The sequence below is a fragment of the Etheostoma spectabile genome, chromosome 21 (assembly GCF_008692095.1).
Source record: "Etheostoma spectabile isolate EspeVRDwgs_2016 chromosome 21, UIUC_Espe_1.0, whole genome shotgun sequence".
Taxonomy (NCBI): Eukaryota; Metazoa; Chordata; class Actinopteri; order Perciformes; family Percidae; genus Etheostoma; species Etheostoma spectabile.
The window spans coordinates 3,782,527-3,809,551 of NC_045753.1; the positions used below are offsets into that span (position 1 = coordinate 3,782,527).

At 41.6% G+C, this 27,025-nt stretch overlaps 2 protein-coding genes across 10 annotated transcripts in view; both read right to left on the minus strand.

The window, feature by feature from the left end:
• Positions 1 to 3,684: 3,684 nt before the first annotated feature.
• On the minus strand, positions 3,685 to 17,970 carry si:dkey-94l16.4 (transcription factor 20). Of its 5 annotated transcripts, XM_032502326.1 has the most exons (7): positions 17,765 to 17,970; positions 15,631 to 16,682; positions 14,011 to 15,600; positions 9,275 to 9,368; positions 8,378 to 8,430; positions 8,141 to 8,211; positions 3,685 to 6,137 (listed from the first exon to the last, which is right to left on the minus strand). In XM_032502326.1, the coding sequence occupies exons 2-6, from the start codon at positions 16,675 to 16,677 to the stop codon at positions 8,164 to 8,166; spliced, it is 2,832 nt and encodes a 943-aa protein (XP_032358217.1). In that variant the 5' UTR covers positions 16,678 to 16,682; positions 17,765 to 17,970; the 3' UTR covers positions 3,685 to 6,137; positions 8,141 to 8,163. The 5 variants fall into 5 exon arrangements, with proteins under 5 accessions (XP_032358217.1, XP_032358216.1, XP_032358213.1 ...); XM_032502325.1 differs by having other exon boundaries at positions 8,378 to 8,427; positions 14,011 to 16,682; XM_032502322.1 differs by having other exon boundaries at positions 14,011 to 16,682.
• Positions 17,971 to 19,630: 1,660 nt separating this feature from the next.
• Positions 19,631 to 27,025, minus strand: part of LOC116671232 (myosin phosphatase Rho interacting protein) — a 45,797-nt gene continuing 38,402 nt past the window's right edge. For 3 of the 5 annotated variants that reach the window (XM_032502318.1, XM_032502317.1, XM_032502314.1), the window contains 8 exons: positions 26,142 to 26,289; positions 25,823 to 25,940; positions 25,260 to 25,419; positions 24,954 to 25,067; positions 24,275 to 24,361; positions 23,976 to 24,138; positions 22,511 to 22,596; positions 19,631 to 19,834 (listed from right to left, as the gene is read on the minus strand). In XM_032502318.1, coding sequence (XP_032358209.1) covers positions 19,763 to 19,834; positions 22,511 to 22,596; positions 23,976 to 24,138; positions 24,275 to 24,361; positions 24,954 to 25,067; positions 25,260 to 25,419; positions 25,823 to 25,940; positions 26,142 to 26,289 — 948 coding nt within the window. In that variant the 3' untranslated portion in view covers positions 19,631 to 19,762. Of the gene's footprint in view, positions 19,837 to 22,019; positions 22,096 to 22,510; positions 22,597 to 23,975; positions 24,139 to 24,274; positions 24,362 to 24,953; positions 25,068 to 25,259; positions 25,420 to 25,822; positions 25,941 to 26,141; positions 26,290 to 27,025 lie in introns of all 5 variants that reach the window. The other 2 variants (XM_032502315.1, XM_032502316.1) reach the window with 2 other exon arrangements.

Here is a 27,025-nt window from a genome sequence, read left to right on the forward strand (position 1 = left end):
CAATCTCTAGGTATGGTGAAGGGTATGTGATGATGATGATGGGGGGGGGGGTATTTTAATTCCAAAGGCCAAGTGAACTTTATTAGGATGCATAGTATCCTGATCCATGAAATAACTGGCCTTTAATAATAAAAATCTGCCTGCCTCTATGGGAATTTAACATAGGGGGGTGTATACTTATGCCCCCTGTATTTTAACATAGGGGGGTGTATACTTATGCCCCCTGTATTTTAAGGAAGAACATTTATTTATTTACAATACATTATTCATTCACAAAGAACATTGGTGTCCTTAAAGGTTGGATTTTATCTCATTTTTTAATTAAGGCATTAAGATAAATTTCCAAAACATGATTTTTTTTTATTCCTCTTTTTAGTCAACTTAAGCACGGGCATGGACACTAATGAGAACAACTGTAAAAAGATATGCTGCCGCATTGAGATTCGTTCATTTGCTTATGCCTCCACAGCATTAGTTAACAAGCTCACATTTGACTTCCGATTGGTTCTTGTCACCATAACGCAGGCGTTTTTATTTTAAAAAGATAGCAAACAGCTTTACTATCTACAATTTTACCTTATGTGTTGTCAAATACAAAATGTTTCCACACATAACTTCTCCCATTGGTTTAATGTCATGGTTATCGGTTGGCCACAGTTCCTATGTGTCAGAGTGACAGTGTATTTTGCTTTTTTGCGCTTATAAACAGAGATTTTTGAATCCAGTCAGATCCTTAGAAATGTATTAAATATTTTATTGTGTTCAAATGGTAGTTCAAATTTCAGCAAGTGACAGCCTGAAGCATTAAGTTGCTAAATTTGTCTCTCGCGATTTCAGTGTTCCATCGATACTGCAAAAACTCACCTCCGTGATGCAATGTTGTTTTTTTCTAAGATGGCAAAGCCCCCCTTTGTTTTGATTGGCTAGGTATTCTTACCCTGACCTTAACCCATCTCACTCCACATGCCTAAACCTAACCAAACCAGTCCAAACGAAAGCAACGAGTGCTAGCCAATTAGAGTAGGGTTGGTCATGCCCTCGCCATCCTAGGAAATGCAAATTTGCCTCCTGAAGTTAGTTTGTACATAAAAATGGCCGGCGTTTCATGTGAATGGGAGAGGTCTTTCAAGCTTAATTTACCTTGGTTAGAATTGATATTGCGATGTAGTTGTGTAACCGCTCTGCACTGGCTGTGCCGTTGTTTTCCTGTGGGGAAAGCGGTGGAGACAACTCAGAAGACCCTCGGTGTGGCGCACCGCCCCAAAATGGCCGCCAAGTACTGCGCTCAAAGTTCAGATTATTTGAACTTTGACCTAGTTGCCACTGACCTTTCAATGCGCAACCAAAGCCAGATCTACTATCAGGTCCAGTATCCGCTGCAACTGAGGACACCCGGCCTGGGAGGATTGAGTCGCGCCAAAAATATTAAATAAAACATTAAGGGAACCGTACCTTTTGTCGTGAGTCGCTTTCCATTTTCTTCCCTCGTGACGCCTGTATCGGTCGCTGCTGCCTCCTCCACCTCATCCATGACGTAACGTGTTGTAAACAGAGTTCCGAGTTCCGTCTTTCTGTGCCGTGACATATTTTAAATCATCATGATTTCGGTGGAAATTTTAGTGAGTAGATGACCACAGCACTAGAACTCGTATCCGGTTCTGTCTTTTGCAATACAACTGTCTTCCTGTAAACTGAAATTTAGTCAATAAAATGAGAATTCTTGGTGGAGTGATGTTTGCTGTTGTTTCTTTCCCCAGGAGTCCTCTGGGATACATCAGCACATACAGGTGGGGTGGATTAGTAGTATAGTTTAGTATAGTACCATACAGTGTGTTAGTTTGTCTCATCCCAGCAGAGACAGAATATCATTTTAGTGGCATGTTCACATCAGAGCCTTACAGAAATGAGTTAATTATGTATCTCTTTAGTGTTTTGTATGGTCTAGACCTGCTCTATATCAAGTGGCGTGCGATAACTTTTGTTGTAATTTGGTGCTACATAAATAAAATTGACTTGACAAAGATACAAACTGTGAAGAAAACAAAACGATAAATCTTTCTGTAGAAAGTTAGTATGAGTTGTTATGAGTCAATGATCACACTGAACGCAAAATTATTTGCATTCAACAACGAGAGGCGTTACAGACCAGGGACTAAAGTGACCTGGGCCACCGGGCATTCTGATTGGATAGGACAACACTGGGAGGAGGCCTCGGGGAAGACCCAGGACCAGGTGGAGAGATTATATCTCCAACCTGGCCTGGGAACGCCTCGGGATCCCCCAGTCAGAGCTGGTTGATGTGGCTCGGGAAAGGGAAGTTTGGGGTCCCCTGCTGGAGCTACTGGCCCCCGAGACCCGATACCGGATAAGCGGATGAAGATGGATGGATGGATGGATGGATGAACACGGGATGGTGGTTCATGACCAACAAACCGCATAATCATTTAACCAAATGATCTACACTTTCTCTTGGTGTGCCTGTTGGAGGGCAGGGTGTCATGTGATTGGCTAACTTCTAAAAGCGCCACTATCAGCTGGTTGCTGGTCTCGCTTTGCCAGACCATCCACGCGCTGGGGAGAGGAGGAGGGTCTGGCAACTCCACATAGCATTCCAGGATGGGGGAAAAACATTCTCTGGTTTAGGGCATTTCTTAAAAACAAACAATCCCAATCGTAATGGGCGGCGCTAAACTCCGCAAGGAGCCTCTGCAAAACAGCTGTGCGAGACAAAACTCAGATTGGACAAATAGTCTGGGTAGCTGTTCCGATTTACCCTGCAGAGATCTGAGCGATCCCAGAAGTTGTATCAAGGATATAGACCAACTAGTTGCTAACGTTGCCATATTGTAACTTTATTAGTGTTTTTTTTAGGTTGATGAGAGCGGTGAGGCTGAACCAAAACAGTTAAGTTGTGGGCTGTAGTACTTGGTCTGTGGAACGGCGGGGGGACTGCTGAGTTGGGTAATAAAATGTGCCTTTTTAAAAAGGTACAATATGTAACATTAGTGCGTTAAAATGTCTAAAAACAACCATATGTTAGATGTTTTGTTGAGTTGTGTACTTACACTACAAACCCGGAGAAAGCCGTTTTATTTTAATGACACAAAACGTTACACGCCTGTCGGTGGCGTCATAAAACCGTTGACCCCTCTGGTTCCTCTAACTTTCATTACACAGGAACCCAGACGATACATTCAAGGGTAATTGTAAATCGTTCAATGTCAGAGAAAGAATAATACTCAGTAACTGGAATGCAGCTTGCTTTCTGCCACACAGCATCATTTTGTCACGGATTACATGGATCAATTTTATTTATAGTATCAAATCATACGTTATGGGGAGACACTTTACAGATAGAGTAGGACTAGAGCACACTCGATAATTTATAAAGTGCCAACAATTTCCCCAAGAACAAGCATAGTTCGACAGTGCGACCATGCACAGCGGCGAGGAAAACTCCGTTTTAGGAAGAAACTTCGGTCAGACCCGGGCTCTTGGTGGGCGGTGCCGGTTGGGGCTAATGAGGCTTTATATATATAATTACCATTTAGTTTTGATAAGCTATTGAATCATTTTACAATTAATTGGATCATATATTTATATGTATTACCATACTAATGTTTCCATTATGCCTTATCTCTTCATTTTATTTGATTAAAAAACAACAACATTTGAGCAAACCACAACATTAAACAAAATATTTATTTTTGACAATTACATAACCTCTGATGCTCCAAGATGTGAGCAAGACGGTACAAAAAGTTGCCATAAAATAAAGAGCATGAAAAAAGTGACATGAGTTGGCCGTCCTAGTCCCACGTTAAACCTAAAACCGCCACAGCACTGAGAGACGCATGGAGACGTTGGAATGGGATGAGTCGGGGGTCCCAGGACAGGTGGCTTTGGGTCTGATGAGACCGCCACCTCCTGCTACATGTAGCATTGCTCTAGTCAATGTGTGTGTGTGTGGGGGGGGGGGGGTTACACAACAAGCCCGATAAAACAGAAAAGAAAAATCCCAAAATAAAAATCATTCAAATATCTGAGATTCAGCCCTGAGATTAACACACGGAGAAAACAATTTGTAAGAATGAATCATACTCCAAAATTTGTATATGTTAAACACCTGCCTGAAATAAAAAGTAGTAAAAATTTCACTGCAACCAAATATAAAATTCAGAAAACATGAGGATGGCACAAATGAAATAGACTTTGTGTTCCAGGATAAGGAGTTTTGCGTGTTTTTGTGTGTGTGTGTCTTGCTGGTGAGACACTTAGCAGACAAAGCCATCCGCCGCCTGTGTGGAGATCCTTTAACGTGGAGCCATGACTTAACGTGCCACACACCACACACACACACACACACACACACGGTGTGAGCACAACCCTGCCCCTAATGACTCTATGCAAAAGTATAGCGACGTTATATCAACACTGATCACATATAGACTTCTCTCTAAAACAGACAGGCAGGTTCAGAGGACCTCGATTACTGATTCAACAAGTATTGAGGTTATTAAGTCCCGGAGACTCTGGTAAAAGGTTCGTTAGAATTGGCCGACCATACACCGTGCCTCTTGTATCAATAACAAAGTCTGCAGTAGAAAAGTGCGCGTAAGCTGCCTTTAGTCATTAAAGATGTCCAATGAGAGGTCATGTACATCCACTGATTTGTCATTGCACCAGAGTCCAGTGAAGCTAGGAAAGACTGTATGTACCTCTTGAACGTCAGATAAGGCGTGTTCAGAAAGGTTTCTTGTGGGAATTTACCATCCAGGCCCAAGTCAAGAAAGGAAATTGCAGTAGATGATCGGGAATCTTAATACTAGCATGGTCCTGTCATTTTAAAATAAGATTGATATAAACCAAAGATTCTCAATAGAACTCTGCAAACGCACATCCTTCTTGAACTTAAGGGACACGGGTGACGCTGAGTGGTTTTTTTGTTCCAGAAAGGGTTTTTGTTGAGGTACCCTCAAAGCAATGCTAACATTGCGCGGCAAAATTCCAAAAACAGAACTGAACAGAAAAAAAATTCTCGCAGCTCAGGGAAAAATCCAGGTAAACGGCAGATGACTTGCACTGAAATAAATCTTTACTTTCCCCGTTATAAGAAAAGAAGTCTGCTTTAACTTCTTATACCCTTATAGACCATTAAGATCCCGACTGATTTAAGGGCACAGGCACATCTCTCCCAGCCTGAAGGTGGGCGGCCAAAGTGCTTTAAGCCAAATAAGATCACAAGGTCTCATCCTAATGGTCGGATGACCTGTGAACGCGTGCGTGAGTCTGGAGGAAATGATACAGGGGAAGGCAGTCAGCTCAGAAAAGGTAATACTGCAGCCGTGGCAGAAGACCAGATCTGTTCGGTGTCCCTCCAAAGTGCTTCCTGCAAAAGAAACTCACATGGGGAGGATACATTCAAAAAACTCACTGTTAGTCCCCTTGATAACAATCACTGGGCCCGACATTTAGTGCAAGTGTTGTTTAAGTGTATTTGAGACTTGCCTTAATGCCGTGTGCTAGGACACAACGGGTGTTCCGTTTAATGTGGAACCCCGTCGTGCTAGGTACCTTGTTTTGCGAGTGTCCGATCTGGAGCGACCAGCCTCTGGTTGACTGGCTCGATACTTCATCGTTAAATCGCTTTACCAATAACTTAAAAACACACAATCAAACCTCTTTGACGACTTCTAAAGAGGCCGATAAAAAAAACAAAAACCTCCAGGAATAAATAAACCAAATAGAATCAAATACTTACAAAATCTTAAAAAAAGAAAAAAAAAAAAAAAATTAAATATCTATGATTGTTATTCATATTTGAACAAGGAGCAAAAAATTCCATATAAATAACTACTGAGTAATAACAAGAATGACAAATTCAGCATATTACTTAATATTGAAGTTGAGAGTAGGTTTCCCCAGTCTGTCTTATGGGGGTCATCAGACTGGACTGAGGGGGGGGTGGGGGTCTCAGGGACTGGCTGCCTCCAGCCAGTGTCCGGGGCTAACAGTGCAGAGGGTGAAGTTAAGGTTTACGGGTGCTAGTTGCCGGCGAGGAGAACCGTGGTCCACAGTTGCCATGGTTACCAGCAGAAGGGGAAGGACAGCCCCTGTAGGATGTTGCACGTAGACGTCTGGACGGATAAACAGGAAAGGACAAAAAAAAAAAAAAAAAGTTATTTCAAAGTGGTGAATTAATCACATTTCTTCTTGTTCTGAAAGCACACGGTCACATGATTTACAGAGCTGCAAAGATGAATTGGATAACCGATTAAGCCCAGTTCAGACCAAAGGCCGGTTTGGTCTGTGCGACGAGACCGAACCGTTTCAGAACGAAGCGGGGAATCGTTGCGGCGGCCTGAACCAGCTGATGGTGTCGCTGCGACTCCGAGGCTGGTTTTAGAACGTAAGGGACGTCGCCTGTTTCGACGGCCGATAGAGACGTCCGCTGGTGAAGTTAGCATTCAACTGTGGAAATAAAATAATCTATACTCTCTACTAGGGGTGTGACGAGACGCCCACTCCACGAGACGAGACACATCACGAGATTGGGGTCACGAGAACGAGACGAGACGAGATTTAAAAAAAAAAATTAAAGAAATCCTTTATGAAATATATGAATGGAAAATAGTTTTTTATTCAACTGAAAAATCACAAAATGCAAAACAATTTAGGTGCTGTATACTGTTTATTTAAAAAAAAATAAACAGTATAAATAAAATAAATGTGTAAATAACAGAAAAATAACACTTTAAATGCAAACAGTAAGTGTATCAATAACCAAAGTACTGCTCTCTTAAAACTACAGTGCAAACAGAAACAAATTTTTAAATTTTTTTTAATGTGTTCGTCGCGGGTGCAGTAGTTAGTAGAGAGCTGTGGTGGTCTGTAAGTGTTTTTGCATAGTGCTCGTGTTAGCCGCGGTATACGGCATTTTTTTCTTACAATGTTTACATATTGTGTTCGTCTTGTCTGTCACTCTTTCGCCGTTTATCATTTCCGCAGGAAAACCAAAATGTTGCCACACAAATGACTTAAAAGTGGCGGGGGGATCTTCAATAGTAATTTCACGCTCCATCACGCTGACATCACAGCGCCTCACGAGACAACTTTTCACCTCGACGAGAAATCTCGTCACGTTTTAATCTCGCGAGATCTCGTTTTACGAGATCTCGTCACACCCTTACTCTCTACATATTTTTTTTACGTTACAAACAGCTGGTGGAAGTGGCAGAGTTTTAGTCGGAGCCTCAACGACATCCCGGAAGCACGATAGCGTGTTATGGTCGAGAGACTGAAGAGAGGGAGCGCCCGGCGGCGTTACAACAACGCCGGGAATCGGAGAAACCCAACACGTTTTCGCCCATTCGTCACTAGAAACGGAACTCACTAATGTTATCCACATTCATATTTAGAAGAAACAAATGATATGACCAGCTTAAAAAAAGAAGAAGAAGAAGAAAAAGTTAGAACAAAGTGCAAAGAGGCGTCGTTATGGAGATGATACAGCGTTCTGTCTCGGCGCACTGGTTAGACCGCTGCAGACTGACTAGTTGCAAGTTTTTTTTCCATGTTCTAGATAAAACTAATCAAGAAAATAATTGTCAGTTCCAACTAGAGCCCGGCCGATAAAGGACTTTCAGGCCAATACCGATATGAATATTTGGTTATTTAAAAATCCGACATTCCGATATATATTTTAAAAAATAAAATAAATCCAGAAACACACAACTGCTCAGAACACTACTCCTCTACTAGCGTTATTTTTTACAAAGCACATATTTGTTTTCTGAATGTCGAGTGAACCTTTAAACAAGAATTAAAGAGTTGCATTTGAGAATGGAATTTGGCGTGCTGTTTTTTTTAACCTAGTAGGGCTATTTATTTTAAATAGGGGAACTTAGTTTGGTCGATTGTTCAGCAGGTTGCAAGATAGACTTAAAAACCAACAACAAGAACAAAAATTGTGATAAGATTGTGGATGAGGATCCAGTCAGAAATTAAAAAAAAAAAAAAATCATATTTTTGCCATTTCGCCCACACTACTTTGACACCGCTTTGGAGATTGATGAGTAATTTGACGAGTTTTTCCTCCAAAGCCGTAGAGGATATGACAGCAGAGCGGGTATTTACCAACCTTATGTGGGTTCTGCCAACTTGTCACCTGTCATCCCATCGGTTCCCTGGGGGGGCTTTGAATGTCTTGTTCTGGGGATGGATGATGAATCCCAAAATACATAAACAATACAGTCACACATGATATATTTTAAACAGCAAATAGCTAGGTTTATAATAGCAGAAATAAACCCTAATTCTCTGACTAGTGAAAATGTACAAGTTGTGACTTGTACACTTGTGTTGTGTTTCTGCTCACCTTGTGCTTTTTACACTTCATGGAGAGGTTTTCTTCAATAAGTACACAGTCTGCTAGAACAAGAACAGAAGAGGAGTTAAAGATGCGACACCGATTCCTCCAAAAGGTGGAAGGTTGGGCTTGGTGGAAGTACAGTCAGCCAACCGCAAATCACAGAAGAGCTATTTACAGACCAACACACAGTGCACCCGTCGTGGGTGTATTCAACCTAACACTTTAACAGATGCAACGGTTTTTTTTCAGACTGAGACACTGTTACTCCCAATGGGGAATTCATCTGCAGCTTTCACTTACCACCAAACAAGCAGTTAAACATGTAAAAGATGTCGGAGGAAAGATACAAAAAGGTATGGCATGAAATAAAAGCAATGCGTAAGAGACAATAAACAAAGGCAGTAATGAAGCAATATAAAAACAAGTCTTATAATCTCTGTGCTAGCCATCATTTAGGAAGAGCATTGTGTGTTCAGATATAATCTAAACCTGGACAAATAAAACCACAACGACCTGCAGGGCTCGATACCACTTGAAGTAAATTGAGTGAATGGACCCTTTAAGGTTATATTAAAAAAATAAATTAAAAAGCCAGTTAAAAATAGCTGTGCACCCCTGTACCGGTTTTTCCCATCCTGTATGTATTTAAATATTTTTTTCTTTTCTTTTATTCCTATTGTTATTTCATGTATATATGTATATTTTTCCTAGTATTACATTTATATTCTGTGCTGTGTGACTGATTTTGCTGCTGTAACACCGTAATTTCCCATTTTTCTTGGGTTGGATCTATCTATCTATCTATCTATCTATCTACTACATGCACATGAATAAGAAACTGTACTTTGTTCCCATGTGATGTGTGTGGACCGGGGGGGGGGGGGGGCAGAGATCAGCACTTACCTGACTCCAGAGCACACCTGTAGTGGTACTTGTTGGGACAGACTTTGAAGAAGCAGCCCAGCGTAGCGCCTGGGTCACTGCACGCCGAACACATCTGAACACACAGCAGAGTAAAGGTCGGATGACGACATTAGGTACACGTCTAACAGCATGCTTGGATACAAGATAAATCTGCTATACCTTACCAACATAAAGCTGTAAAAGCCCAAATCTGGTGGCCTCTGGCACATTCTACTGCCACTATTCCATCATATACACTGAGAGTAATTATTGTATATTTAAATGAGTTCGCAGACACGATTGTAAACATATAGTAAATCACTGTAAAGGAGAATTGTGCGTTTCAGCCCACACAGTCTGCAAATAGCTATTATTTGAAACCACACCTATTCCTGACTGTCAGAGTCGGTTGATTTCCACTACACTCTAGTTTCCATTTGGGTGACATCTTTCTATACCTTTCTTTTCTATTGATACACTCCACACCTATAAGATGTAAGTAAGTAGGATTTGAGAAAGGACGTTCACTGTGTGACACACAAAGCAGGAGAAAATGATTGAATGACAGGATATTACATTACATACAGGATATCCATTGTGGAAAAAAAAACATAGGCTCATAAAGATTACTGCAGGAAGCTCCATTAGGCTCCTCATATTTGATTTTCTATATACATGACATTGGGGCATCTGGCATTTTGCATAATTGGTAATGGCAAGAAAATACAAAAGCATTTTAAACAAAATTGCAGTGCATCCATTTTCTTCACATGACATAGGCCTGTTACTTCAACAACACTGCCTGTTTTAGTGTTTGCAAAAAATGCTGTAAAAAGTGTCATGTAAATAAAGATAGACATTTATGGGCTTGATAAATAAATCAATGAAAAACCTAAGTGTAGCTTATGTGGAAAATGAAGCGCTTTCAGTACTGAGCCTACTGTGCAATCAGCAAGTTGTCCCCACCTGAAGCAGTCCATTTGATGAGGATGTCCCCCTGTCTGTGCAATCAGTGCAGTTCTTACTGTGTTTTCTCATCAACCGTTTTACTAATATGTGTCAAACACTGAAGACCACTCGCTACTCAGCGGGACACACCCTCTCAGCTGAGCGCACGTACACACACACACACATTCATATAGAGCATGTAGCGGACCGATACAGAGAAGTAGAATGCTTGCATTGTTTTGAAGCAGAGGCTCTTGTTCATAAAAACGGAAAACTTGTAAAATATTAGAATCCAAATGAATATGAAGCAGCCGGCTGTTTGGACAGCAGCTAGTGCGTCAGGAACGCCCGGTCAGGGTTCTCTCTCTCTCGCAGGAAAGCTCCATTCAAATCTTTCTGTGAATTTTTAAGCCTAAAAAGGCGGTATTTACCAGATATGAGGCACTTCTATGGCCTTGAAGTTAGATAATTTCACTAAATACATTTTTAACCCTTGTGTTGTCTTCCCGGTATTCCTGAACTTTTCCTTCCAGGTCAAAATTGAAATTGAATATTTTTTGGGGGGCTTTTCCAATGTTTTTGTCGCTTTTTCTGATTTATTTGTTACTTTTTCCATGCTTATGCCGCTTTTTTTTCCTTTTCTTTTTTTAAACCTGAGCAGGTTTAATAATAGTTTTTACACTCATTCATGGAATTCATGGTCAACAAACCTCATTTGTATCAAATTATATGTAAGTTTTTAGTTAAAAAGGCAGAAATTATTAATTATTTTGAAAAATAGTTAAGATCTGAGGATGTAGAGTGGATCACAGATGGGTAGATGTCAGAGTTTAGTCCGGATACTGTTTTGAAACCATTAAAAAAAAAAGAATTAAAAGGCTATAAGATTAAATAAAACACCTAAAAAATTCAATGAAAGTAATCATTAATGTCACATGAAGAACCTATGGAATCATCCATGTTATTTTTGGACAATTTGGTTGAAAGAAATCCATATTTCTGATATAAAACCCTATGAAACGGGTCAGTTTGACCCAAAGACAACACAAGGGTTAAGAATAAAAAGGACCCGTAAACACATGCAAATAACTAATATGGCTGCAAATGACAAATTATTTTCATTGTTGAATGTATATTAATGTGTTGATTATTTTCTCGATTAATCGATTAGTTGTTTGGTCTATTAAATGTCAAAAAAAAGTCTCGATCAGTCCCAAGCCCAAGACGGCGTCCTCAAATGTCTTGTTTTGTCCACAACTCAAAGATAATCAATGTACTGTCATAGAGGAGAGAAGAAACTGGAAACTATTCAGAGAAGTGTTACTTTTTTCACAATAAATGACTCAAACCGAATAATCGATTATGAAAAGCAAAACATTTTCACATTTCTCATTGGGGACAGCTCTAAAATAGTTCCTAAAATTTCCTTTGGGATGAATAAAGTATCTATCCATCCATCCATCCATCGGAAAGTAAGCAAGTGTAACTGTGAAGCCTTTTGGGAGGCGTCCACTACCGGTTTCACAGAATAGAATATCAATAATAGAATAGCATAGATGCGTTGTTGCAGAATACTCGTTCATCTGTGGTTTTAACATAGTGCAGTGATTAATCAGTGCCAATGTAATTACATAGGATATGCAGCAGGGGGTGGTGTGGGTCCACAGGTCTGCGCCTGTGTGTCTTGTGTAACACTGGGTTTGGGTTTGGAAGACGCCTTGCAGTGACGGTTGGATTCTTTCTCAAACATCGGTGGATAACGACAAATTATGTGAAAGGATCAGTCTAAAATATAGAGTTATAAATACGGAGTTGTCACTCCACAACAATGTGCTTTCCAACGCGGTGACAAACGTGTGTAAATGAAGCATTAAGTTATTACTCTGCTGTCTTAGGTCAACTTGACTGCTTTGGAACTGTAATGTTACTCTTTATTTGTTACGTTAAAAAACATTATCCTTTACTTATTACCTAGTATCAAAGTAATTAATTACATTACTCGTTATATTACTATAATACTTTACACCTACCCCTCCCCAGATCTTTTCAACAATTAGCCAAACAGCAAACTTTTTGCATTCAGGCTGTTACAGTGTGTTACGAAGACTATCGCACATTTACATATTACGTTTTTTTGTCGAGATTCACATAGGCTTAGATCATGAAAAGGACCTGGCAACGCAGATTCCTGTAACCATAGTAACTTGCTCCGCCTGAGAGGGACCCTGCTCTGCTCACAGTGACGTGTTGGATGTCAGCGATGTTCCCACCCGGAATAATACTTCCAGCTGCTGAAAGTATTCCTCTCTCCGTCATCCTGCGTATGGATTTTGGGCTAGCAGCCGACACGTCCGTCCCTGGCCCTGACCCGCCGCACGCTACGTTACGACAAGCGTACACGCCACGTGGACAAGAAAGAAATCACATTTCGGTAATGCAGAGTTGCTTAAATTAGTAACTGTAACACAATTAATTGTAATTCCTTACACTACTCATTACTGATCAACACTAGTACTCAACAGCTGCCGCCACTGGCAGCATCGACAGAGTTTACGAAGTGGTTACCCCAGCAACATCAGTACCTTCTGGCCGCTGGTCTGATAGTCGCCCGCCGATGACGACATGCCAAGTTTCCTCAACAAGAACAAGTAGGCAGACACTGGGACCTTGTAAGGGGAACTATGCAGTTTTTTATAGCTTATTTGACCTTAACTGAACAGCTTCAGAGTCATTGGAAGTGCAGAATTGATGCAACAGGCAGAGAGCTGGGTGAGATTTTTCTGTCCACTCAGAAAAGATCATTGCGGAAATGGGCGTGGCCTATGTCATGGGATTCAACTTGATTCAAGGAATGGATAGATGTAAGGTCAAAACGCCTCTACGTTGATTATAGTGCCACCTAAAGGTGTCATTTTTAGTATGCGAGTCTTCATGCAATCTACATCTACCCTGTAAATACAGTAGTGAAACAGGTGAATCCACACATGGGTCCAATAGGCCACGCCCACTTTTACCAATCAATACACCATGTAGGCATGGCCTCAGAATTATCCCTAGATGGTACGCTCAATATTTCTTAAAAATTGGATGAGTCCTTCATGAGATGCAAATTTTTCACATTTGTAGCGGCCCCTATGGTCAAAAAAAAAAGAATCTCAAATTTTGCACTGAAGGCATTTCATTTGGCCATGATATGTCAAAGTTTGTGTTTTCGTAGCTAGCTACACAAATTTGTGGTATGTAATTTGCGCATTTTTGAAACCAATAAAAAAAAAAATTGATAGTCTGAAGATGCTATGTGCCAAGTTTTGTGCAGATCTGTCACACGGCCTAAGAGGAGTTCCAAAAAGTAGGTTTACGATAAATGTGCGATGTACGGTATGGGAATAGTAGGGATAAAGGCCTTGGTCCTGCTATAGCGCCACCTTGTGGCAGGAGTGTATCAATGTTTGTGTCAGAGGGTTCCATCCTCTTTGCATTTATGGTTTATGTTGCAGCAACATCTTTAGCTACGGAAAAAATATGAAGAAGAATTTTTCGATTACAACAGCGTTTCCAGCCTCCTCGGGCTTGGACTACTAATTATGCATGCTACTCATGCATTGATTTAACACATCTGAAATCAATTAGTATACTAAAGGCCTAGAAAGAAGTAAATGGTCAGACTATTAATGCATTATCACCCTTAATATTTTTTGTTAATTTCTAGCTCCATCATATATCCACCACATCTCTGTGTGGAATTTAATAACAATGCATTCACATTACTGGCTATAATTGCAGTTTACCGTCTCCTGGGCCACCTTGACAGCCTCCTCCAGTCCGTAGACTTTGCCCTTGACAAGGAACACGCCTGCGGACCAGATGCCGCAGTCTTCATGGAGCCAGTATTCACAGGGATCCAGAGGCAGCACAGGGGGGCTGTACCAGTCCTCCACATCGACAGAGTCAGCGTCTGACCGAGCCTGCTTGGCTGCAGGGCTGCCAGTATTGTCAGCTGTCCACCGCTGGCTCCTCAGCAGGCCCTTCTGCTTCAGGTGAGCTCCGGGCCTGAGGGCCCGGGGTACAGGTGGATTGGCACACTTCCTCCCCCTGCCTCTGATACTCCAGGACGAGGAAGAGTCTGAATTGCTGTAGTCGTCCTCATCCTCTTTGAGGCCCAACGTGACGGCCGGTCTTTTGGTGCTTGGCTGGTGCCCTTCAGGGTAATAGGGACCGTGGAGGTCCCCCAGGTCCATGGCGTTGGCCGCTTGCCCACACAGGCAGCAGACGAGAGCGCGCTGATGCTGGCTGTCCGTGGATGCTCGGCCCAGCTGCAGACAGGAAGTGCAGGGTACGACTGCAGAATTGAAGCCACAGGGGTGAGCCTGCTGATGTTGGCCCTTCTTCTGCTGTGTCCCTACCTCCTCGGGGTAGTTGATTACAGTACACAGTGATGACGACAACTGCTGATGCTTTACACGGACGAAAGGAGAGAAACTGTCTAACCGAAAGTCCCTTTTCTCCTCCTTGTAATTGACGTACTTCAACTTGATCTCCGGCTCTTTGGGGGAGAACATGGAGGGAACCTGGCTCCATTTGGGTTTCTTTTGCCTCCTCTTGAACGTGCCAGCCCCTTTCGTCTTGGCAGTGGGAGATGTTTTGCTACCTGTAGCCTTGCATTTGGCTTTGCCTCGTCTTTTCTTTGGAGATTTTGATAATGGTGGTGGTGGTGGAAATCGAGCCATATGAACATCCATTAAAGGGTCAGGGTGAAAATGATGCTCTGGCTCTTTTGGGGTTTGGTGCACATACTGACGACTTGACTTTAAAGATGGTTTTCTCTTTGAATTCACAGGGCTAACCTGTCGTGAGTGCGCAGGATGTGAAACTTCCTCTTGCTCCTTCTTTGACTTCTTGTGCACAGCAAACTGAGGGCTTTTTGGACATGTGCTGCCATTAGACTTTTTTGAATTATTGATTTCAGAATCAGAGGTAGAATCTTTCCAATTGTCAGTTTTAATGTTATTAGTTTTATCCCTTTTTATTGAAGATACGGCTTTTTGTTTCATCGTTTTTACTTTTGCTCTGCTTTTCCTTTTTCCTACTGATAGGGTGTCACTCCTCTTAGGACTGGGTAAATCACTAGCTGTTGACTGGGATGCATTTGCTTTCTTATTGGTGCGGATGCATCCTGACACTTTATACCTGCTTGAATTTATGTTCATTACTATCGCCTCTAGCCGAGTTCCTCTGCCAGAACGCACCGGCAGCTTCTTTTCTTTTAAAGTTCTCTGTAGTGCCTTTGCATTCCCGTTCATGCGAGGAATGACAGTCTTGGGTTTGTTTCCTGAAACATCTGACACACACAAATCATCTGTCAAGTCAATCAAAGGCTCCAAAACTGCCTTCCGTCTATGGACAGGTTGCTTATTTTCAGCACTTGAATCTAACCTTGTGGTACTAACGCTGATGCCGGAGCCTGGCTCAATGGCCCCCTTTGTCCTCAAGCCATCCCACGCAACCTCATCATCAGTTGTCTCTAAATAAGAGTTGTCGCCGCTTGGTGAGCTTGAGGCCTGAGGCAGGATTAACACGTCCTCCACATTGTCCAGTGAGGTAGTGGAGGGGGAGACAGGGTCCTCCAAAGGACTGACGTACTCCCTGCTTAGTGAATACAGGTCTCTAGTAGCACCCACTCTGTCCGGGACGACCGCTGGGTCCTGCTTTTTAGACATAAGAAAGACCACATCCTCCCCCGTGGCTGGGGTGAGTGTCACCGGTGAGGGTTCAGCACATACTCCTGAACTCGAAAAGCTATCGTCCTGTCCATTCTCCAAACCACCATTCTTTTCCCAAAAAGGGCCGTTTTCCTCTTCGTCTTTTACACGCTTATCCACATCCCTGTCGCTATAATTGACTCCACCATTTAACTCTTGAGGCTCCTTCGTTAAACATTCGATCTCTGGTCTCATCTGAGCCTGAGACAATGAATGAAAAAGTTCACTCTGAGTGGTGAGTTCCAGGGGCCCACCAACCAAGTAATGCTGGTTCAGTGCATAGCCAGTATCCCCCAGTCCTTCATCTGAGTCACAAGGAGAGTGGACGGAAAACTTGCTTATAGGTGGCACACCATATAGAGGCGAACACTGAGACAGGGAGTCGTGAGTGGAGAAGACATGAGACCTGCTCACGTAGGAGAGGGTGACTGTAGTGTGGGAGAAGGCATTGTCTGGTCCATCCCTTGATTGGGGAGTGCTGTCCGAGGTGCCGGTCTCTGATGAGGGTAATCCGGGGTTGCTGGCCCCTGTGTTTGGGTACCAGCCGGGGCTCTTGACCATCTGCAGCCCGTTGAGGGACGTGCTGTTGAGGACACATTCCTCGCCTTTCCTGGTCAGGTCAATCACGGTGGGGATGCTGGAGGTGGAGAGGTCCTGAGGCTGTAGATCATCTAAGCTCCCAGGTGGCTGCTCCATAACAACTGCAATGGATTAAGAGGAGAAAATGAAGTGTTGCAGTGTATAAGAAGGAGTTTTTGTCAAGGAGGAAGCATAGCATCTATTTAATTATCATTATTCTACTTTACTAAACGTTGGTCAACTTTTTAAATCAAAGCACAATAACTCTTTTCCAGGAAATCACAGATTAATTACTTTTGACCACAATGAGTTACCACTTTGTGGGCGTGTTATTTTAGCCCCGACTTTTCCCTTAGTGCTAAAGTCCTTACATTGACATTAGCTAGGAAACTGGCGTGTGCTTGAATTTCAATACCGTTGGAAAACATGTAATTGTTTACAATTAACGTTTTGACCCATTTCTAATTTACATGAATGTTGCTGAATGTTCGCGTTGTTTTTAGGTTCTGTGGATAATGTCTGTCGAGACAACTGGCTGACTTTTTAACATCAACGTTGACAGGTCAGGGTTGCTAACATCGTTAGCTTTGCTTAGCCACAGCTAACGTTAGCTAGCTAGGCCCGGCTTAGCTCCGGCAACATTGCTGTAGGCCGAACTACATTACATTTCTTGCAGCTTAAAGTGATTTTCGTTATAGACAGAAAGTCGTGGGTACAGAACGAGACTTGAAAGCTTTTATCAATCGATAGTGTTCACTTTTAATTTCGGCGAGGTCTACTCTCCCAAGAAGCTCATTATTGCCAACTTTCACAGCTTAGTTGCCCGCATTGTCGTCCATTAACGTTAACTTAGCGCTACGTTACGACTCTTAGCAACTTTCTTGTAAGAACAACGGGCAAACCTATTTAAAAATGTAAAACCTTGTTTCAAAGGGTGGTATTTGATGTAGGCATACAACATAAATACCGAATTGAAGAGTAGATACTAGCGGTTAAAATAAGTAGGATTTGCTTTCTACAACATAACAAAATTCAACGATGAACCATGTGTAATTAAATTGCGGTTCACTTTTCGTCGAGTTTGGCAACACGTCTTCTCCGTTTATGAGAACGGGACACATCGGGGCAAGGCCCGGCTGGTTGAAACAAAGAGAGCGGAGGATGACGTTCACGTTAATGCGCTGCGCTGCTGATCCAAACTTACCTGGACGGGGAGTGATCGTTTTTAAAACGTCCAGTTACGAATCCGTCCCACCCTGCATCTCTTTCAACAACCCACCTAACGTCACTCTAACGAGTCGTATTACTACGACAAAGACAGAAAGCCCAAATTAAATAAAAATCTACACACTTTCCAGGAACACACTATGTTAGCAGCAGTGTCAAGTTGTCTAATGTATTATCTTCAACTTCCGGAAGCCCCTTTCATAATAAATGTGATGCGTTTATTATTTTATTTTTTTCTCTACAATTAAACCACAGAGAAAAAGGGTGGAAATTACAACATGAATATTTCCTGTGAATGTTAGGAGGGCAAACTATTGTTCAGATCAGTCAGAAAAATTTGGAAAATTTAAACCTGGGACTTTCTTTGATATACTGGTACGTTTTTGAAATAAAGATGTCATTAACAAAGATTAAAACACGAGTGGAATTTGGGATTTATAATAGTCATAAAGGTGCCAAACGAGATTAAAGGGACAATCTAGCAAATTTAGTATTTCCTTTAAACTGGGGGCAATTACGAGAGCCATTTAAAAAGAAAAAGAAAAAAGAAAGATCAAAGTCAAAGCAGCAGAGGCTGAAATATCCTGACTTTTTTTTCTGACAAGCTCCAAAAATTATAAATATGCTTTCAGCCGTATGACATGTTCCGCTTATGTTTCTTAGAACTCCTTTTGTAATGCAGAGCACAACCAAAGCTAATAACTGTCACTTCATTTACATTGTGAGATACCAACAGTTTTGTACATTACGATCATTCATTTTCCTTGTGTGATCATTTATTTGACATATTCTCTGCTGGCTACATTGCATCTCATACTGATGAATTATAAACCCACCTGTGGGTGATTGCAATACTGTTGGCGGACAGAAGCAGGGAGTGAGCCAAAATCATCGGTGTATTAATAAATCATCTGTCCTACTCATCATTTTTGAAATAGTCCTAACATCTGTACTGTATAGCAATTGAACTGAACAACTACTGGTCCTTTTTTAACGTGTTAAAACACAGTAATCCCAACTTTTAAAGCAGTCACACAACAAAACGGGTGCAAAAATATTTATTGCTAATAAACCTGTCGTCAGTTGGTGTATATTTGCTTTATATTTACAATAATAGAGTACAGAGGAATAGGAATGTGAAAGAAAAATCCCAACCATTTAACTTTAAATAAATACAAAGGGACTGTCAATAAAAAAAAAAAAAAAAAAAAAAAAAAAAAAAAAAAAAAAAAAAAAAAAAGACTACAAACAACCAACTCCAACAACTCCTATACAGCTGGACCAATGATTGCAGTGAGAAAAAAAAAAAAACTATTTCAATTTTAATATATAGTCAGTGAATCCTATCCATATGCCTTCAGCTGTCGCCGTTCCACAGGTATTGCAGACTTGTGTTAGTTTAGAAGTCCGGCAATGAAGCAACATGGTAGGTGTTCCTTTTCTTATGCAAACGAGAACATTTGTTACATAGCTTGTTTACTGAGCAACACTTCCAACTGTGCTGAAATGATGGGGTGCTGGAGCGTTAACTTGCAGAACTGAACACCGGACTCGTTCCTATAGGTTTTGTTATGCAAGTATTACTCATCACTACTCATCAGTTGTGTTTAGCCTTTAAACGTCACATGTGTGCCTTTAGCTAGCAACAGTCTAGGGAGTTAAAACAGTAGCTTACACGGTCATAGTTTTAGTGTATGCATGACAAATGCTCCATTAAAAACAGTATTTACAGTAAGACATGGCAGCAAATAACACATAAAAAAAATGTCACAGTTAACTGAAGTGCATGGAATGCAATAGCTTTACATGGAATTCAAACTTCATACCATTTTTTTTTTTTTTTAATAATAATAGACGATCTGCGTTTAGTGACCAGTGTGTAGTGTTACTACATAGGTAATTGCAATTTTACATAGGTAAAATAGAGTGGGCTTCTAAACATGCAGCAAGTTGAGAGGACATGACGCCGTTGCTGTCAAAACTCCTTAGTGTCTTTATTTTCAAACAGGTGGAGTCTTTGCTCAGCTGTCAGCCCTTCCTTCAGACTCTGGGAGGATGAAGAGAGAAGAAGCAGATGTTAGTAATGACTAGTGTGTGTGTGTGTGTGTGGGGGGGGGGGGGGGGGGATCAAGACAGCATAGTATTAATAGTATACTATTTTCTGAGGCAAAACTGTATTGACACACAGACGCCAAGAATCAATCTTTTATTAATCTAAATTGCACATGAGAATGTCACTTTTTGGTATTAAGAGTTAGAAAATGATTTTTTTTTTTTTTTGGCAATCCCATTTTGCAGCAATGCTATTGAAGTGACAAAGTTGGAAGTTGGGGAAAAAAGGTAATAAAGTGCCATAATATATATATATATATCGCAGAATATCGCAAAGGTATCATATGGTGAAATCAGTATCGGGATGATATCTAGTGATTTCCATCCCTAATAACGATTATGATAAATCCAACTTCTTCTGGACATACTGTGTGTGCTGTTCTGAATCACTGTTTCCCTCGTCAGTGTAAATCCGTTGTCACCCAGTGAATAAATCGACTCATAAGAGCCCACACCTTACATGACAGCTGATTGCCAACCCTTCTACACCCTGTGTGCTACGGAGCCCTGAAAGCTCTTATAAGAATAGCTAAATCGTTTCATCCACCAAGCTAATATTAGGATAGCTAGTTAGCTAACACTAAATTCAGTTCACATACAGTGGTGCTCAGAAGTTTACATACCCATGCTTAAGTTGATTAAAAAGAGGAATACAAAAAATCAGGTTTTGGAAATTTATCTTAATTCCTTAATTGAAAAATGAGGTAAAATCCAACCTTTAAGGACACCAATTTTCTTTGTGAATGAATAAATGTATTGGAAATAATAAATGTTTCTCCTAAAATACAGGGGGCATAAGTATACACCCCTATTTAAATACAGGGGCATAAGTATACAACCCCCTAGTTAAAATACAGGGGGATAAGTATACACCCCCTATGGTAAAATACATAGGGCATCAAGTTTATAAACCCCCTATGTTATAAATAATACAGGGGGCATAAGTATACACCCCTATGTTAAATTCCCATAGAGGCAGGCAGATGTTTATCATTAAAGGCCAGTTATTTCATGGATCCAGGTATGGTGAAGGGTATGTGATGATGTGGGGGGGGGTATTTTAATTCCAAAGGCCAAGGGAACTTTATCAGGATGTAAGTATCCTGATCCATGAAATAACTGGCCTTTAATAATAAAAATCTGCCTGCCTCTATGGGAATTTAACATAGGGGGTATACTTATGCCCCCTGTATTTTAAGGAAGAACGTTTATTTATTTACAATACATTATTCATTCACAAAGAACATTGGTGTCCTTAAAGGTTGGATTTTACCTCATTTTTAATTAAGGCATTAAGATAAATTTCCAAAACATGATTTTTTTATTCCTCTTTTTAATCAACTTATAGCATGGGCGTGTAAACGTATGAGCACCACTGTACACTACACTTCTATCTTTATAACATTATCATCTATTTGCTGTAGCATTAGTTGCAGAAAGACGTAATTGAACTGAATCCATTTATTAGAACAATAGTTTGTGTCAGTTTTAGTCAGTCAACAAGTGACAGTGAAGTAACTTTGATTGGTACCCCTTATATAATGACTGATAAATGATTGTCTTTTTAAGTACAGGTTTTCGACTTTATGTGCAATCATTGACATTTTGAGGGGTGTGTGGTTTAATGTTTCTTTTCTCATAATGTCAAACTAAACTAAAACTAAGGCGTTATCTAGATGTCTTTGTTAGTTTAGATTGCTGGCTCAAAATCTCAAAAAAAAGCTAGTGTTACAATGGTGATGCTACAGCCGTACAGAGTACATGGATGATTAACATCACCTGCACTGCAGTTTTATTACAGATTTACAAAAGTTAACTGGGTGCCGGTGCCTTATGTTTTAGATACCAGTGTTTTCTTGCTTGTTTTGGGGATCCATAGCAAGCAACTCATTCACAAAATGTATGACCACTAATGTGAAAGGACATCCAAATTTGTAATGATTTGAAAACCAAGTGATATCTCAGACACACTATCGTAATTCTTTTCCTCACCATCACCTTGTCTGTAGAATGGGACATTTGTGCATATTCATGTGAAGTAGTGACTCAGATCTATTGTAAGAGGTGGTGGACAAGAGGATGTGCTTAAACCATCCGTTGGTGCATCTGGTTTGCTTTACCTAAAAGGAGAAGGGGAAGGAGGCCTACACGTCTTCAGCGGCCCTAACTGTCCCAGGGCATGTCTCGAATCACAGACTGAGGACAGAAGGGGGGAAAACACACCAGCAAGTGTGTGTTAGACTACTGTGGTGTAATACTGCATCACAATCCCGCAGATACAAAGGCCACAGTCTGGATGGAGTCACACAATAGATTTTTTTTGCAAGAACAATGCCAACAATGATGCGACGTTGGGCATGCAATGCTGCGTGCAACTTTGCAGGTGACCAGTAGATGGCAGTTAGCAATTTGAAACGGCTTCTTAGCCTTTGTTTGATGGGAGATCTCTAATGTCAAAACATTCGGCAATTGGCTCTGTCAGTTGTGAATCTGTTGCGGCTTAAGCAATATGACAATGGGTAATACAGATCCATGAAAAATCCAGCATTAACACCACAGTGGGATGAAGGCCAGATTTCACTCTTCATTAGCTACTTAACAGGAAACCCACCTTTGACCTCATGGTGCGCTCCGAGCGTTTGGCTGCAGCAGCCGCCATCTTCAGGATGTCAGGGTTGCTTTTTGACTTCATGATATCTAGGAGGGAGAAGGTGTTACACTTGAAATGGGAAACAAAAGAGAAAGGGTGTAGTCCTCAGGTGTCCTGAATGCTAATTTAGGTGACACACAACGGGCCTCACGCAACAACCACCACATACATTCTTAACTGGCGCCTATTAGAGTGCGGATCGGGCCGGACTTTTCTGTCCGAGCCCGGCCCGCGTCCGACAGAGCAGTAACCGAACCCGACCCGAGCCCGACAGGCATTAAGATATTTATGTCCGAGCCCGACCCGAGCCCGACACAGTTAAAATCGCATTTGTTTCTCATACTAATGACGCATGTACGTTTGTTTGTGTGGAAAGCCGCTTTTATTAAGCAATTGTAGGAAGGCATTCGGAAATGTCAACAGATGAGCGCATCAATGCACACGGGGCAACAAGCGCCATACCTACATAATAAGCTGTTTTAAATTCAAAATGTTCAACGCCTTATCGCGCTGATGTGACCGAGCCCGACCCGAACCCGAGCGTCCTTTCTAAAAATCTGTTCGAACCCGGCCCGTCGGGTACCATCGGGTCCCGTCGGGCTTGGGTCGGGTATCCATCCTCTAGCGCCTATGAGTGATTTTAGAGAGCTTGTTGAATTCACCAATTATCTCTTCAAGATAATGTAGTAAGGTGGTACACGGCTGTTATACCAGGTGTGTACCAAAAGTTTGCCTTTTACCAAATGTGGGGAAAAAAACACTTGTGTGATGTAAATATCATAATGCCTTATGGAAATGCAATGCTAATACCAGCCGAGGACCTTTGTGGCATGCTTTCTCGCTCATTTCCTGTGATTTACGTGTTTATTTCTTTTTTTCTTGCTAAAACTGCTGCTGGAATTTTCAACTGCCTCGCGGGAGTCATCCCAAAAGGATTAATAAAGAGAAGACTAAGTCTATCTCTCTTTTATCGCTACAGTCTCTAATAAAAGGCATACAATGCACCCAAAAACGTGCGAAAAAAAACAAACTACAAAACACAATGCAATAATAATATCTATTTTAAAGAATATTTTGGTGTGGGCACTTTAATGGTTCCGTAGTTGCTATGAAAGTTATCTGATTCTAAGGCTGGTTTCACACTGCCCAGACATCTGCCTACCTGCCAGAGCGTTCCCCCAAGAAGCCAAAGAAAAAGTTGAATATAGTGTAATAAATGTAAACTTCTGGTAATAACTGCCGGGTGGCACAGCGGAATCTGTGTGCGTTCACGTGGACGGCAACCGCTTCATACTCGTACTGTCGTGATCAAAACTGCTTCCCCTCTGCTGCCTTCCCTTCACTGAAATGACTGGAGGCGGTGAGCTGGACTGGAAAAGTCCAAAAATTGTTTGCCCAAGACCCACTGTATTCTATCTGTTCGTACCATATCCCCCTCGCTCCACCTCCTCCAGCGACGGCTCCCCAAGCGCCTCGTGGGCCAGTTGCAGCTGGTCCTTGAGCCGGCTCAGGTCCCGCTCTGCTTTGGCCTTCACGATGCTCAGCTCGGTGTAGATGTCCTTGTACTTATCTGCTGCGTATTTCTTGTCCTGAAAACACATTGTTTGGCATTTCAGATAAAGGCTGTTCATGTCGTCTCTCGGCTAGGAATTCATGGATGTCCCCAGTTAAAAGGCCTTTCTAGTGCTATCTTTAAAGAAGAAGAAAAAAAACAAAACACTGTACTCTTTGGGCAGCTTGGAGTTCGTCTTTCAGGGAGTTGATTTCCTGCTTCAGGTACTGCACCTCTGACTCCTTTACCCTCAGCATCACCTAAGAAAAGGTGGCGATAAGGAGGGCACATCAGTGCTCCAGAGTGCAACATATAAGACCAAAAAGTCTGAAAAGTGTGATCAGCTGCGCCTGGTGCAATGCAATAGCTCTAGTTTAAGCAGAATAAGACATACAATACATTCAAATGGATATTACTCAGATAAATAAGCCACATTTTCCTGTAGATGTTTATTGTATATTTAATCAGTAACACTTTTATTTCTAAAAAGTGGTTAGACATGCTTTCCCACTGCAATGTGTCCGGTCAGAAACGTAAGAGGATACCACTGAAGTTGGCTTTATTTATTATTGCCACACAGTGCACACACTTTTAACTGAAGTTGAGATCTGGTTCTGAAAAGGATGACTATAAAACAATTATCTAACCTGGTTAGCATGATGTAAATACCTAACAAGTCCAAATATGGTAATAACATGTGAGACATTAAAATTCAATAATGCCTAAAGTGGATGCACTGAAACTATAAATGAAAATATGTAGGTGCACTAGTGCAACCAATGTAAAAAGTTAGTCCGGAGCCATGCGCATCTTTATCATTTCTTGATTTGTTCGAAGGAATTTTTCGCTTACTTCTAACTCGTAGAGCTCTTTTCCATGTATTGTGGTGTTCGTGTCTCCTACTCCATCCTCTGATGTCATGGAGCGCATCTTGGTGATCTCTGCTGCGAGGCGATTGTTCAGCTCCTAATAATGCCACAAAGAAGAATCTTAGAACAGTTAAGCAGAAAGGCAAGTAGGCTTTCATAGATTTTAATTTTATTAATAGTGTCAAATACTTTCCATATAGAGCAGATCTAGACAGTGTTCCTGAGGAAATGTTTACACACAGGTGTGTTGTGTGTACCAGTGATTGTGTTTTTCAGTGTGTGTCTGCACCTGGTTGTGTGCGTTGAGCTCCTGGTTCTCTCTCTGACACTGCCTGAGGGCCTGTCTCTCGGCCTCCAGCGCCTGGGCCAGGTGGGCGTTTTCGAGGCATTTCTGGGAATACTGCTCCGACAACACCTCGATCTCTCGCTGGAACGAACACAGCTCCTCCCTGAAACGCAGCACAATGCCACACAGAGAAAGTCTTACAGCACCAGTTTGGGTGCAGAAGTAAAAGGGTACAAATGCAGCTAGACGACAAGGTTTGGTTTAGTTAACCAGTCAATCCGTTACAAAGTTTAAAGGGTGGAATGAGGATCATGAAAACACTGGAGCTGTGTCTGTAATGCAAATGCAACGCTGCCATACACGACATGCATTGACGCGACGTGTCGTTGCATTCTTTAGAAGGTGCACGTCAGGCTACAGCGTAGGGTCCAGCGTAGGCTCGTGTCTCTGCGTACCTTTATACATAGCCACGGTGTAGATTTTACACAGAAGTATGACTCATGCTTAACACAGTAGCTTTGTATTTCAACACCATACCGCATTTACATATACAATGGATAACTTACTCATGCTGTTTGTGAATCTCTTCTATATCTGCATTTTCTGTGTTGTTGTTGGCCTTGCGAGCCTTGTCCAGCTCCTTCTCCAACTCGGTCCGGTGGGCGTTTTTCATTGCTTCAATTGCTAAAGTAACAGAAAAAAGCTTTAATGAGTACAACTTTCATACTTTGTTAAAAACTGTATTATTACTAAAAGGTAGGGTAAGCAAATTTTAAAAAACAACAACACCATTGTAAGTCACACAAGTAATAGATGAGCACATTGGCAGCAGTGTTCTCTAGTTCCATCGGTTAGGTCAAAGGTTACATTTAGGATGTTATTCACCAGCAATGGTGGCCGCTGTCTCCTCTGCCAGCAGCCGCTCTTTCTCGTCCTGCAGGTTCTCCAGCTCTCTCTGGTGTTTCCTCTGCAGCTCATCTATTACCTTTTGATGGGACTCCTCCATGGCAGCAAAGCCCCTCTCACAGGTGGCCTATGAGACAGAAAAAAAAACATGGTGCAACAGTGAGTTCATGGGCCTTTTGGACATGGACCAAAAGGTTCTCCTGACCGTATATGGTGAGCAGGAATGAAACCCTGGGCCCTACAATACAAGCCACACATCACCATTGGCATTCAATTCCAGCAAATAACTTGCAAGCTACAGCCTGTTAGCCATGAGCAAATTGAGCCTGTGTCTACAAAAAGAGAAGAGGTATGAGAGGATACACAATACACTGAAGGAATGCATAGACAATGAAAAATGAAGGTAACAAAGCATATGCTGCCATTTTCTAGCCACAGCCAAACCAGCTAAAGCCACAGCTTTTTCCAAACTGAGCTTATTTTGGTAAATTCTGGCTGTAGTCCGCAGCAAAATTTGCCAATAGACCAAATCTTTGAATGTAGGGTTAAGAAGATAGTCTAATAAAATCATGAAAAGCGGTCTAAGACACTTTCTTCAGCATGGGGCATTTTAGCAGTCAGCTTGCCAAACTAGCACCATTGGGTAGTATGGAGGAAGAGAGAAGAAGAAAGAATCCTAGTCAACACACTTTTAGACAAATCCATTACACTGCCATTATAACTACAGTGCAAGTTTCCACAAGAAGAGATTTCAATGGCCTTCCCACTAGTCTAGCTAAAAACCTTGTCCTGATTCCGGCTTCTATTCACCACGACTAATCTGAGGACTCTGCCCTGGCCTGCATGCCTGTCTCTGCTTAAAT